This window comes from Geotrypetes seraphini, chromosome 5 (genome assembly GCF_902459505.1).
Source record: "Geotrypetes seraphini chromosome 5, aGeoSer1.1, whole genome shotgun sequence".
NCBI classification, from domain to species: Eukaryota; Metazoa; Chordata; class Amphibia; order Gymnophiona; family Dermophiidae; genus Geotrypetes; species Geotrypetes seraphini.
This window is the reverse complement of record NC_047088.1, coordinates 93,704,638-93,719,386: the sequence shown is the minus strand read 5'-3', so window position 1 is coordinate 93,719,386 and position 14,749 is coordinate 93,704,638. Positions and strand designations below refer to the sequence as shown.

The window sequence follows — 14,749 nt, the reverse complement described above, 5'->3', positions numbered from 1 at the left end:
TGCCCAGAAACAAAAGTCGTGTTACATAGTGAATCAGATACCAGGTCAAACTCATTCAATAACTGCAGGAGCTGATTGAGATTTGTGAGATAGTCATAAAGACCAGTGTATCATCTGCAGCAAGCAGAACCTTATGATCTGCTCCATTAGCTACTATAGGACAATTGTCCAAGTCTGATAGGATTCTCGCTGATAACAAAAAGGGACATAGAGCAGCCCTGACAAGTGCCCTGTCCCAAGGATAATGCCTCAGAATGAATCCCATTCACTAGAATAGTATTCCTGGGCTTTTAGTATAAGGCTCAAACCCACATGTTCTTCCAATCCTGTCTGTTTTAGCACTTCAAATAAGAAGGGCCAATCAACCACTTTGAATGTCTTTTCAGCATCTAATGGCAAACAAACTGTTCCTCGGCAGTTTGTCTAAATCTCAAGGGGGCATGTTAGAGGCATGGTATGGGGAGGACTAAGGCAGGCTTATGACCTAGACATTTTTCTGCCATAATCAAATGTTTTAGAATATGTCCAGGTCACAATTTGGATGTTTGGGGCTAGATCTGTTTTAACAATGAGTAAGTGCCAAAAAGGTGCCCAAACTGACCACTGAAGGGATGAAGGAATGATCCCCCCCCCAATAAACACACACTTCCCTAGTAGTCACTGACACCTCTCCCACCTCCCAAAGATGGGAATAAAACAGTACATACCTACCTGTATGATAGCTTCAGATATTACGGCCAGTCCAATTAGAGCACCAAAAAGATTCCTGGATAGCCCAGTGGGCAGTGTAGTCAACCTTACAGATGGAGACTCAGGCCCACATCCCATTCAAACTAGGATAGAATATGTGAACCTTCCAAAATCCACCCAAATCCCAATGTACCTACATATAGATGATACCTGGAGGATAAGGGCTATTGGTGTGGTGTACAGTTGGGTCCAGTAGGTTTTGGGTGGGTTCTGGAGGGCTCCCCATATACTAAAAGGGGGTTGTGGTGAGATATGTACTTAGGCCTTTTTATTTGAAAATCACTGTAATGCCCCCTAAGGTGCCCCAACGCTCTGCTGGGATGTCTGTGTGGTCCGTCTACTAAAAATACTGATCCTTCCTATATCCCAATAGTTTGTTTTGTACACTTTTCTTTTGGATGTGTTTTGTTTTTGTTTTTTTTTCAAAAATGGTTCAAAGTGATACACACACTGAGAACAAGCACATCTGAGAAATGGCCATTTTCAAAACAAAAGGATAGACTTTTTCTTTTCGAAAATGATCATGTTTGCTACTGGACTTTTGTGCATGTTTTGCAAAACGTCCAAACTCAAATTTGGATGTCATATTGAAAATGCCCATCTATACGTCACTCATTCATTCATAATATTTTGTACCTGTTTACTTGCATTCTGGATCTTCTCTGTCTGTGCATCCATTGCTTGCCTGTGTGAGGAGAGATCAGTGAAGCTTTGTAGGGACAGACTGCGTTGGGGGTTACATTCCTTGTGCCCTTTCTCTGTGACTGAACAGCACCTGTCTGGTACCAGAGACAATAATTCATTTTTGCAAACTTTCTTGTCCAATGAAGCTTTTCTATATGTAAAGCCTACATTAGACACAGAAAATGTATTTTATAAAATTGTATGGCCATCTATGTGTGTAAAAAGATACACGAAGAAAGCCCATGCATAGGTATTCCTAGAGGCACATTTTGGGCCAGGCAGAGACAGAGTTGAGATATATGTGTGACTCCCGGTTTATCTTAGAATTCAATTCAAATGTGCCTGCATCTCTTTCAAATTTTATATGGCATTTTTATTCCCCTCGTTCCCTTATTATGGAATGCTTACAGATTTTCCTTTGCAAGAGGCATCCAACAATTCAAACTCTCCCTTCCTTCTAGAAAAGGAATTCAAGGAGTTAAAATCTTCAGTCAATCTCTGGCTTTTAAACTTTCTCAACTATGGAATGAACTCCCCTTAATTCTGCGGAGCCCCAGTTTTTTCCAATCTTTCCGTAAATTTCTAAAAACTTTTCTTTTTGGCAAACATTTTGAAAACTAATCTCTTTGAAACTTTTGCTATTACTTTCCTTAGTTTTTATCTAATTGTTGTAAACCAAGTCGAGCTTCCTTAGGTTGACGACCCGGTATATAAAGTTAAGCTTTAGATTAGTTTAGTTTAGGTGTAGGTACATGCATGGAGTATATGTACACCTTTTCACCAGCTTTGGAGCAGATGTAAATTTGTATATGGGCATTTGTGCACTCTTGGGTTGGTTCTGAGTGCTTATTTGGTAAAGACACATAGGCACCCATGTTGCGTTTATGAAGTAGAGATAAAACAGGCATTTTCTTAAACGTGCAACATTTGTCTTCCATTATAAAATTAACCTCTCAATGAGAGGATCAGGATATCTTACTTGCGTGGATAGAGAATGACAAGTGGATAGAGTTTGTCAGGACTATTAACTGAAGGTCAGAGTAGGAAAAAAATCAAACAATAAATCTAAATATCCTCTACTCTCATCTGAAGGAATGTAGAGACTGCTGCCACATAAACCACAATAGTGGAACAATAAGAAAGTTCATAAAAATGTAGAGAACAGTGGAGAAAAAAAAAAGACTTAAGAAGAATCTGCACTCCACTAATATAGCAACACTAAAAAATAGAAAGTACATCTTAATCACCAGTCATTTTCAGAGACTACTAGAAAGCTCGCTATTGACAGAGATAATCCATTTTGATAATCCACCGCTAAAATGCGTACAGGGTAAACCTTCGGTAAACAGTTTAGCAATGGCATTAAAGTTTTGAGAATCTTCTCCTAAGTGTCTATTAAATGTTAGATATGCTTCTTGATGCCAGAAACAATGGATGAATCAGTTGCAGTAACAGTAAGATATATGAGCAACTGGGCACATGATGTAAGAACATTCCAGATGGTAGGCGACAAGACACAAATGTCATTTAACAGTGCTTCATTTAAATCCAAAAGCAGCTTCTCAGTTTTTTTAAATCATGGAATTCAGTTGCTAGTTGTCATTTTATAGACGCTGTTCCATCTAGTTGGAAGAGCCTATTTAAGGCTAGTCTCAAGAGAATGACATGTGGATGTCCCCATCCTCACCCCACAGTTAACCATGAGTCCCTTTCCCTGTGTCATTCTATATACTAAGGCCTTCTTATCTTCTCATATAATTAGCTGTGGCTGAGTAAGAGCTGGAATGTCTCAAACATCTTAGCAAACGTGATATTTTCTCTAAAATGTTTGCTCTTTCCCTTTTCAGGAAGGAGACTCATACATTCCAGAAGGAACTGATTATTAACAAAAGACAGAATTATTTTCCTGTAGTGGGTGTTTTTTGATGACAGAAGGCTAAGCAGACATATAATCAATTATGTGACATTCATCTCATCATAGGTACCTCATATAAGAGGCTTGGGGAGGGTAAGCCTCTCCAGCCCCAAGCCCAATCTCCCCAGGTTAAAAAAAATGCCAACACACAAGTCACTCCCCAATATTTCTCCTTCTCCTCTTCACTTCCCAGCACTACATTGTCCATGCTTTTATCAGGTCTCCCTCAACACTGCTGGTAGTAATACCACAGTGATTAAAACAGGCTTTCCTTAGGATTCATTCCGCCTCCTCTGATGCCACTTTCTGTTTCTGCAAGGGTGTAGCATGTCATAGGGAAGGCTCCGAAATCACTGTGGTATTGCTACCGGCAGCAATGAGGGTGACCTGTTAAAATAACAGGAGATACACAGGCACTGGATCATGGGGTGGGAGTGAGGGTGTGGGAACGAGATGTGCTGCTTGATAGGGGGGAGACGGAGAAACGGACAGAGAGAAGTACTGCTTGACTGGTGAGGGGTGGTGCAGAATTTGGAGGTGCTGCTGGACCTGGGGAAGGGGAATGAGACAAACAGGGAGAAGGAGAGGTACTTGACCAAGTAGAGGGTGGAGGAGGAAGGGATGGACCCAGGGTGAGGGAGATGGAAAAAAGCTGGACCAGCAGGATGGAGTGGAGGAGAAGATAGACTAGATGGGGGAACAGAGAGAGAAACAGAGAATGGATTGGGGGAAGGGGCCAGATGGGCTATGAAGGGGGCTGTAGGAAGAGATACTGGTCCCAGGATAGTGGGGCGTGAGAGAAGAAGGGAAGAGGAGAGTGATAAGGGAGATAGAGAAGAGATGCTTGCAATTGTGGAAGCATAGGGACATACTGAATGAAAAGGGGATAGGAGCACAGAACAATGCTGGACATTGGTGGGAGATAGGGGCATAGAGGGACAATGCTGATCTCAAGGTGATGGATAGTGACAAAGGGGCAGATGCTACACAGGGCAAGATAGGGGGAAAGATGGAAGATGCTGAATATAGGGGGAGGATAGGAACAGAGACACACAGGAGAGACACTACACATGGGAGTGGAAGATAGGGACAGGTGACATAGAGAGAAAAGGCTGAACAGGATAGACAAGGAAGCAGAGGGAAGATGGATGGTAGACAAGGAGAAATGTCTGTCAAATGGACAGGAGACCCTGGAAAAAGTGGAATAAAACAGAGAAAAGCTGAAAAGAGACATAGAGCTTAAAATGAATGACATAATTTTAGAAAATGTCAGTTTATGTTTCTCGAAGTATTGCAAATGAGATGTGCTGTATTGCTGTTTATGCAAAGTTTGACTTCTTGAGCTTATATTAAATGTAGATATTAAAAATGTATATTACCTGCAACCATAGACAGTGGAACACTTTTTTGTTTGGGAGGCCCACAACCTCTGACCCAGACCCCGCCCAATATCCGCCCCATAATAGTACCAATTGTAATACCATTTTTTCCATTCATTTTTCATATATACACACAAAATAATCTTATTAACAATACAAAATAGTTGGCCACAAAATTAAACTACAAAGCACACTGTACGTATGCTTCGCAACATTCATTCCTCCCAGAACACAGATAACCCCTATGCAAATAAGGGACCACAAACTAAAAGTACTAATATATATATATAAATGGAACCCTAAGATTCAAGACTCTGCATGCAGTACAACCCCATAGAAATAGAAACAAATGCATTTCTTCCTTAACAGTGCAAAATATAGACAGCAAATGTAAATTCTCAAAATTAGCACAATTCAATCACTAAATTGAAAATAAAATCATTTCCCCTACCTTTGTTGTCTGGTGATTTTGGTTTTCAAATCATCTTTCCCAGTCTCTGGCTGCACTTCTTTCTGTCTGTGCTCTTAACTGTGTATCCAGGGCCACCTAATCCATTTACTGTTTCTCTCTCTTTCACTTTCTGCCATACATCCATCTTTTGCATTAACTTTTTAACATTCAACTTTCTTCCATTTTTCTTCTTTCTTCTCAAAATCTACTTTTCCATGCCTTCCCTTCCCATCTATCCATGCGTACCATCTTCTCCCTCTTTCTTCTCTCCTACTCCCATCTATCCATAAGAAGCATTTCTTCTTAACTCTTCACTGCTGCAACCACTGCTCTGCACCATCATCTCCATCTGAATCCCCATCCCCTTCATCCCTATGCACCATCTCATCCCTCTCCCATAGTCAGACATCTCTGTCTTCCCCCCTCATATGGTCTGGCATCTTTCTCCTCTCCTTCCCATAGCCTGGAATCTCTCTCTCCTCTCCCATGGTCTGGCATCTCTCTCTCCTTCCCTCCCTCTTCCTGAGATGTAATATCTCTCTCCTCTCCTTTCTGCGGTCTGTCATATCTCTCTCCCCTCATTCCTTTCCATTCTGTGGTCTGGGATCTCTCTCTCTCTCTTTCCCTTCCAGTTGGCTGACATCTCTCCCTTATTTGAGTCATCTCTCCTCCCTCCCAGTATAACATTTCTCCCTCCCTCCTCTCCACCACTATCATGTCCAACAATTCTCCCTTTTTCTTCCTTTCCCCATATACATTATCTTTCTTTCCCTCTCATGCCATACACTTATGTTCACCAATTCTATGTTCCTTTTCCCTCCCCCACCGGCAGCATTTCTTTCTCTCCCTTCCCACTACCCCACCTGTGCAGCATCTCTCTTCTTCTCCTTTCCTACCCCCCAGCCCATTAATTTGTCCTTCCCAACCCTCTCTCAGTAGGTGCAGTATCTGTCATTCTCAACTCCCTACCCCCTGCACCCAGCCCCTCCCCTGTCAGGCTCTGCACCCAGTCCCCTCCCTGCTAGGCTCTGCACCCAGTCCCCTTCCTTCCCATCAGGCACTGCACGCAGCCTCCTCCCTGTCAGGCTCTGCTCCCAGCCCCCTTCCTTCCTCCCTCCCCGGCCCTGCACCCAGCCCCCATCTCCTTGGAGGCTCCCCTCCCCTGACTGGCTCTGCACCCAGCCTCCCCTTCCCCTGTCAGGCTCTGCACCCAGCCCCCGGCTCTGCACCCAGCCCTCCTACCCTGTCTGTGCACCTCCTTTGATTCCTGGTGGTCCAAAGGTGCAGCAGGCAGGAGCAAGCTTTCCACGCTCCTGCCCCGCTGCTAACCCAGTCGTCGGAGGCTGCTGGAGTTCTCTTCAGCCGCTGAGCGGCCCCCAGCAGCAGCATGCTTTGGCGCTGCTGCTCAGCACTGAGTGGCTTCCTGATTGGCTCAGCAGAAGACACAATTAAGACGTGTTCTTATCTTTCCAAGACAGGAGGAAGGTCACCTGAGGTCATGGGCAAATTAGATGCGCTTCCCGCCAAAACTGAGGGACGGGCCATCACTAAACTGCCACCAGAAAACATAAATGGCACCAAAAGCATAGCTAACCCGACTGCAGCTGAAACAGAATCCCCAGCCACGGCAGACCACAACACTAAATCCAACTGACTGCCAGCAACTGAGGAAAACCCAGCGTGGGTAACAGGGGAAGCCTGGGGTTCACCCCCACCAATGAGTGATGCGCACACGAAGGAGAACCCGGCATGCCAACACCCAAAGCTGGGTCTCTCTCGAGACATCCATAAAATTTTGTGCACCTGCCAGCCACATCCGCTGATCGGTGCCCCCAAACAGCACACTTTTTCTGCTTTTTTGAAGTGCTCATAATGAAACGCCAAAAATCCACTCGCAACGCAGTGTAAAAATGACGGCCTCAGGCCTCTTTTTTTTTTCAACACAAAGCTCCTTTTATTTCTTGTGTCTTTTATTTTCTCTTTTTTATATCTTCTCACAGCCAACCAGCTGTATCAAGAGAAAGCAGTCCCCACAGGTACTCTAAACTGTAGTCGGTATCGGTGGCAAGGTGTTCAATTGAAGCTCCTCTAAATTCAGAAAAACCTGGGGAGGTGGGGGAATTGGGGGAGGGACTTGACCCTTCTGAGTGTGACACCCCCAAGGCTGGTAGGACCCCCAAGAGGATCAGACAAAGGGACAAGAAAGATTAAACCTCAGCACAGACTGCACAAACAGACCACTTCACCTGCTGGAGACTGAGAAAAGACTGATTGTAAGAGGGACTGCACAGCCCACTTGTACTGATGCCAAAGGTCAGCTCTTCAGTCTCCATTTCTGTGCTGGTCTAGAGAAACGATAAAGGTAGTGGTTATTGTCTATCCACAGATGTGTGTGATAGGGTGTATGTGTGTGTCTTTGGATACTGGGAGGACTGTAGTGGTTGTAAGGTGGGCACCTTAGTGGCCCTTGGCCACAGGGTCCCCCTTACAAGCCACAGTGTCTAGATCAAAGATTATAGATTGTAAGATCAAATGCAGCTGACAGATCCAATGAAACTATGATAGCTCCTAAGCATCTAGATAAATCACTTACCACAGAAAGCAATAAGACCTCAGTACCATATCTTAAAAAGAAACCCAGACTGTTGTCTAGAAGATTTTGATTATTTGTTGCAGCTGATTGTGCTAAAAGGTTTTCTGGACAGTGGAAAAAAAGAGGGTCTGTGCTGGTCTACAGCCCATGGGAAACTATAGCACATGCTTGCAAAGCTTTCTTAGAAACCTCAGGGAACAATCCTTCAGAAGTCACATGACCTCCTTGTGTACTATGGCTTATCAAAGGCATAGATGCACTGCAACTTTAGTCTGTATTGAATAATATTGAATAATACAGATTCTGTACTCACAAGTAGTCTTCTTGCATCTATATGCCTCTTTCTTCTGTGGCAAATCAGTGCTATACCCTCTGATCCATGGAAGCATCTCCTCACTCTGTGAATACTGCATACCCATCATGGTTGATAAAAAGTTTCTAGCAGCAGGCTTTTGCTCCAATTTCTTGTAACACATCATAGGAGGGAGATCAGGAAAAGGAAGAGAAAGGTCTGCCGCTTGCCTAATGTGTCCTTTGTACTGTTCATTGCAGTTTGTATCAACCACATCTTCCCCTTCATCTAGCTTTTTTTCATAGTCTGACATCCCAACTTCAGATGTAGAATCAACATCCATGGCCATAGATCCTGCAGTAGTAGCAGTGGAGAGGGACCGCTGTGGCTGGGAACAACCTTTCTCTGTCTCTGTTACACATCCCTGCCGCTTAATAGCCACAAATTCTCTTTTTTGAAGTCCAAGCTGCTGTCTGTCTGTGACACTTAGAGAAGGATTGAGTATTGTGTGACTAGCGAACTCCTGCAGTGTGTCTATGCTAATGAGGAAGTGTCTCTCCAGACACTCCAAGGAGGTATTAGCTTTTTCCAATAAGCTGGCTGACTCCTTCAGGCTGTTCAGATAATGATCCTGGCAGAAGCTTACTGAGTCTGATGGATGACAAATAGAGGTATCGAGGACTTCAGCATTAACTTTATCCTACAAATATGAAAAACAGAAAGACAAAATTTATTACGATGCATAGAACAGAAAGGAGCACAAATGTGTCTACACTAAAGCCCTAAATCATACTTTCAGGAAAATAAAAAAAATATAGGACAATATTTAAACTTTGTGGCAAGGGAAATGTGACAGATTAAGGTGTTTCCAACACCACCAAGCAGCAGGTAGCGCTAACTAGAGAGAGCCCAAACTACAGGTCCAAGAGTACCCTGCACTTTAGAGCTCACTGTTGAGTCAGAGGGGCAGGGAGGAGTACTTCTGCCCCAGACCAGAATCAGTTAGGGAGGTCCCTGAGAGAGAGAAAGAGGAACTCCTGGGTTCCCTAGAGATAGGCTAAGGCAGAGCCTTGGGAATCAGAAGGGTGCCTATGAGTGAAACAGCTTGGCTGAGGTAAGCCAACACTTTTTATATTTTTGAGTGAAGCAAACATAATAATAAGAAAGATTTATATTCATGTGAAACTGTGTCCTGAATATATTTATATCTATTGACCTCTCCTAGAAGTCCAGCCCAGCCTGCCACAACCGGCAGCCTGTTACATGTGGTGTTTATGCTTGGTTCCTAGCTTCTAAACTAAACTAAACCTTAAGTTTATATACCGCATCATCTCCACGGAAGTAGAGCTCGGCACGGTTTACAAGAACTTAAAAATGATAAAGGGTAGGAAAAGGTTTACATAAGTTTATAAATCGAGTGAAAAATTAAGGGAAAAGAAATTACATGTTAGAGAAGAGCCAGGTTTTTAGTTGCTTGCGGAATAAATGGAGGGAGCTCAGGTTCCGCAGCGGGATAGTAAGGTCATTTCAGAGACCTGTGATTTTGAAAAGAAGTGATTTTCCCAGTTTACCTGTGTGGAGAATACCATGTAGGGAGGGGAAGGATAGTTTTAATTTATGGGCGGTCCTGGTGGAGTCAGGGCACGAGGAGTTGAAAGAAAGTGGGATTAGGGAAGGAAGGATGCCGTGAATAATCTTAAAAGCCAGGCAAGAGCATTTGAATTGGACTCTGGAAATCACTGGGAGCCAATGAAGATTGGCCAGAAGTGGGGAGACGTGGTCAGATTTACGTTTTGCAAAAATCAGCTTGGCTGCCGTGTTCTGAATAAGCTGGAGGCTTTTTTTTGTTAAGCATAAGTAAATGGCATTACAATAGTCAAGTTTGGAGAGGATGATGGCAGTCGGAGCTACTTTCTTCTTAAAATTTCCATGTAAATGCCTGATATCATATGGAAATGATAAATATGTGTTTTTTGATCCAGCCCAGGTGGAAGATTTTATTAAAGAGAAACCTTTGTTGAAAGTTTAATTCCTAATATTCAGTTTATTTTTGGAGGATGATGTATAATATATATAATAGCCATTTGCCTGTTCCTAGATAGTAGATAGAAAGATTTGCTTTGATGTTTTATTTGTACTGGCAATCAGTTTTAATGTGGACTAGGACATGGTTGAATTAGTTTCCTTATATTATGTTAATTCCCGTTAGGGAATTTACATTTGTATTTTCTGTGTTCATTCATGCATCTTTGTTACAAAGATATTGTAATGAATAATCAAATAAATAAAGAATTCAAAAAAACAATAGTCAAGTTTGGAGAGGATGATGGATTGGACAAGGACGGCAAAATGTTTTTGGCGGAAGAAGGGTCTTGCTTTCCTTAGCATGTGGAGGCTGAAAAAGCATGATTTTGTCAAGGAGTTGAGGTGGTCATTGAGAGAGAGAGAGGAATCGATAATGATGCCAAGGACCTTGCTTGAGAACTCAAGGTGTAAGGCAGTGCCTGAGGGCAGTGCGAAGAGGGTGGGCAGGTATTCTAACTTTGGGCCGAGCCAGAGTAATTTTGTTTTTCATTCATTTAGTTTCATCTGTACCGAGAGGGACTAGGAGTGGAGTCTCATTATGCAGGATGTTATGTTATCGTGGAGGTTGGTGAGGTTCTGGTCTGTTTCAAGAAGGACAAGGATATCATTGGCGTATGTGTAGATTGTTTCAAGAGGGGAAAGCTGGAAGAGCTTCAATGAGGACATATAGATATTAAAAAGGATAGGGGAAAGGGGTGATCCCTGAGGGACACTGCAAGAAGGAGACCAAGGAGTGGACATGGTGCCATTAGAGTTGACAGTGTAGGAGCGAGAGCGAAGGAAGTTTGAAAACCAATTAAGAACGGTAGAATCAGTTCCTATCTCAGAAAGTTTATAAAGTAGTATGTCGTGGTGGACGACATCAAAAGCTGCAGAGAGGTCGAATTGTAACAGAACAGCTTCTGCCACAAAGAAGTTGGACTTGGGGCTTGTACAATTTGGAGGAAAGATAAAACACTTATATTGGGCTAGAATAGATTCACTAAGCAAACCAATCGTGTACCGATCAGTTTGTGACCCCTTAACGAGCAAATTCCCTCCGGCCTGATTCACTTACCTCTCCTGTGATCCGCTTCAAATCTGTGCATGCAAATGGACAGCAACCCGATTCACTACACAAAATTTCATATCGGACAAGGCTGGCCGATCAACGGAAGAAGCGACTGCTGGGGAGGAGTCCTTCTGACTCTCCTGCTCTATTGAAGCCCTGCTCTCTGCTCTGTCAGCATAGATCTCCTGCAGCCCCTAACGCCTCCTGCAGCCCTGATCTGCCTGCCCTGGTTCTCGCGGTCCTGCACCGCTGGGCTTTCCTGCCCCAAATGCCTGCCTGACATGTCCTCTCTGCTCCCCCTGGCTCTGCCGCCTTCCCTCCAGTGCGAGCCTGCGGGTTTAAAGCGGGGCTGCATGCCACAGTGCAGCCCCACTTTAAACTCACAGGCTCGCATTGAAGGGAAGGAGGGAAGAGGCTGCCGCTGCTGTCGCATGTAACAGCACTGCCTCGAACACGTCTGCCCCTGCCCCAGTAACAGCACTGCCCCAAACACTGCCCCAGTAACAGCACTGCCCCAACCGCTCTTTACAAGCCCTGGGTTTAACCCGAAGCGGGTTAAATCCACGGCTGCAAAAGTTTAAAGTTTAAAAAAGTCGCGGCTAGGACGGGTCTGCGCAATCTGCGCATGCACACCGATCGTGCATGCGTGAGCCATGCAGGCAGATGGGACATTCCTCCGATCGCCCCCATCTGCATATTTTTGTTTTCTGAATTAGTCGGACCTGCCAGGATTGGGCCCGATCTAGCAGGTTAGTGAATCCTGGTCTTGAATCCCTGGAGGGTGTCTTCCCCTATGACACTCCAGAAGAGTGTTCCAGTTTTCTACCACTCTCTTGGTGAGGAACCTCCTTACGTTTGTACGGAATCTATCCCCTTTCAACTTTAGAGAGTGCCCTCTCATTCTCCCTACCTTGGAGAGGGTGAACAACCTGTCCTTATCTACTAAGTCTATCCCCTTCAGTACCTTGAATGTTTCTATCATGTCCCCTCTCAATCTCCTCTGTTCGAGGGAGAAGAGGCCCAGTTTCGCTAATCTTTCGCTGTACAGCAGCTCCTCCAATCCCTTAACCATCTTAGTTGCTCTTCTCTGGACCCTTTCGAATAGTACCGTGTCCTTTTTTCATGTACGGGGACCAGTGCTATACTTAGTACTCCAGGTGAGGGCGCACCATGGCCCAGTATAGCGGCATGATAACCTTCTCTGATCTGTTCGTGATCCCCTTCTTAATCATTCCTAGCATTCTGTTTGCCCTTTTCGCTGCCGCCACTGCACACTGTGTGGACGGCTTCATCGATTTGTCAATCAGAACTCCCAAGTCCCTTTCCTGGGAGGTCTCTCCAAGTACCGTCCCGGACATCCTGTATTCGTGCATGAGATTTTTGTTACTGACATGCATTACTTTACACTTTGTGATAAGCAGACTATGCCTGCTAGGAGTGTCCCTAGTACAGGTCCCAGTGCAAATTCAGACACTGCCCATAATCTGTCTTATTCCCCATTTTCTGCCTCTCAGACCGAATTTCCTTCTAGGGCCTGTAGAGGGAGTAAGAGAGCGGCAGTGCTAGGTTCCCATCCCCCTCTGGATCACAAGGTGAATCACCGGAAATCCTTTCCACCTGAGGGTTGGGGGCGGGGCTGCAAGCTGCTCTCCCTGAAGACTAGGCTCCTAGAAAATAAGAACAGAGAGGAACAGCAGCAGGGAAGGTCACAAGGCTCAGGGCTGAGAGCTCCTGATAGCAGTCAAGCTCCAGAGGACATGGAGTTTACAGAGGCTGGAGGAGAATCACCTTCCAGTCTGAGTGAGGAACCATTGGCCATGAAGATGGAAACAAGTCCTGAAGCCAGTGTTGGGCTGATGCCTGAGAATATTCCTATGGAAGTTTGCCTCATAAAAGCAAGTATTTGAGTATTGCTGAAGTTATTGCAAGTTTGTTTTGACCAGTTTTTTTCTTTGACGGAATAATTCTAACTCAGGTTAAAGAGTGGATTTTCACTATGCTGAATTAAGCAAGGACTTTTATTTTGGAAGTTTTGTTTTTCCATATTTTGAAAGCTTAATTGCGCTTTCCCTTTTGAGTTAAGTGTACTATGGTATACTATGACAGTGGGGTTAGCCCCGTGTTACGTGGTGGGATAGCGGGCCTAATTTCTGGTGATTCAAGACCACACGGAGCACACTGTCTTTCCAGCCTTCGGTCGCTGAAGAAGCCAGTATTTTTACACTGTCTTGTAGTTTTGTTTTGGTGGAAAAGTTTTTCCTTTTCTTTTGGTAATGAACTCCACCTGGACTATAATTTAAATGAGAGTTTTGTTTGAGTTGGGACTCTTTTTGGTTTCTCAACCAGAGACTGTTTTTTTGAACTTTGTGCTTTCCTGGTATGGGAACTTTGCTATTTCAATCCTGACAAGCAAGTTAGTGTGTTTTTTTGGTTTTGAACAATTAAAAGCAATTCTTTATTTAACATTGAACTTATTGTTTGGATGGTGTCCCTTTCACTGAACACTAAAAGAACCTATCCTTGTGAGGCACGCAGCGACTCACAAGAGTTTAATTGTGGCCATTATTCCCAGGCCCTCTGCCTGGAGTGTGCCGGCTACAACTTGTCCATGTTGAACCTCATCTGCCATGTCGATGCACATTCCTCGAGCCTGATTGTGTCACGTTGCAGATCTTCGCAGTCCCCGTGTCTTCAGTACTCTGAATAACTTCATATCGTCTGCAAATTAAATCACCTCGCTTGTCGTACCTATGTCCAGATCATTTATAAAAATGTTGAAGAGCACCCCATTAGTGACGCTCTTCCAGTCCAAGTATTGTCCATTTACCCCCCACTTCAGCCAGTTTTTAATCCACATGATTATTTCACCCTCAATTCCATGGCTCGCAATTTTCCGAAGTAGTTGTTCATGTGGAACCTTGTCGAATGCCTTCTGAAAGTCCAGATATACGATGTTGACCGTTGCCCTTGTCTATCTGCCTGTTCACTCCCTTGAAGAAGTGCAGCAAGTTTGTCAGACAAGATCTGCCTTTTCTGAAACCATGTTGGCTGGTCCTCATCAGACCGTATCCGTCAATGTGATCAATGATGTGGTCCTTTATTAGCGCCTCTACCATCTTTCCCGGTACCAAGGTCAGACTCACCGATCTGTAGTTTCCCAGGTCTCCCCTTGAACGTTTTTTAAAGATTGGCGTAACATTCGCCACCTTCCAGTCCTCCAGAATCTTTCCCATTTTGATCAACAGATTGGCTATTAGTTGAAGCAGTTCAGCTATGGCCCCTTTCAATTCCTTGATGACCCTCGGATGGATGCCATCCGGTCCCGGGGATTTATCGCTCTTGAGCCTATCAATCTGCCTGCATACCTCTTCTAAACTGACCGTTAACTCTGTCAGTTTCCCGTTTTCACTTCCAGCATATAGCCTGATGGATTCCAGTATGCTGTGTATATCCTCTTCGGTAAATATAGACGCAAAAAACGTGTTCAGTCTGTCTGCGATTGCTTTGTCCTCCTTTAGCGCTCCCTTTGTTCCTTGGTCATCCAACGGT

At 44.3% G+C, this 14,749-nt stretch overlaps 1 protein-coding gene and 1 long non-coding RNA gene across 3 annotated transcripts in view; one reads left to right on the top strand and one right to left on the bottom strand.

Annotated features, from left to right (window-relative positions):
- LOC117361014 (inactive serine/threonine-protein kinase TEX14-like) overlaps positions 1-14,749 on the bottom strand; it is a 222,892-nt gene that overhangs the window by 12,804 nt on the left and 195,339 nt on the right. For both annotated transcript variants that reach the window (XM_033945781.1, XM_033945780.1), the window contains exons 18-19: positions 8,086-8,764; positions 1,387-1,529 (exon numbers count right to left, since the gene is read on the bottom strand). In XM_033945781.1, the coding sequence (XP_033801672.1) occupies positions 1,387-1,529; positions 8,086-8,764 (822 nt within the window). The remainder of the gene's footprint in view (positions 1-1,386; positions 1,530-8,085; positions 8,765-14,749) is intronic.
- Positions 1-14,749, top strand: part of LOC117361016 — a 171,511-nt gene that overhangs the window by 1,990 nt on the left and 154,772 nt on the right. The gene's annotated exons all lie outside the window — the stretch shown is intronic.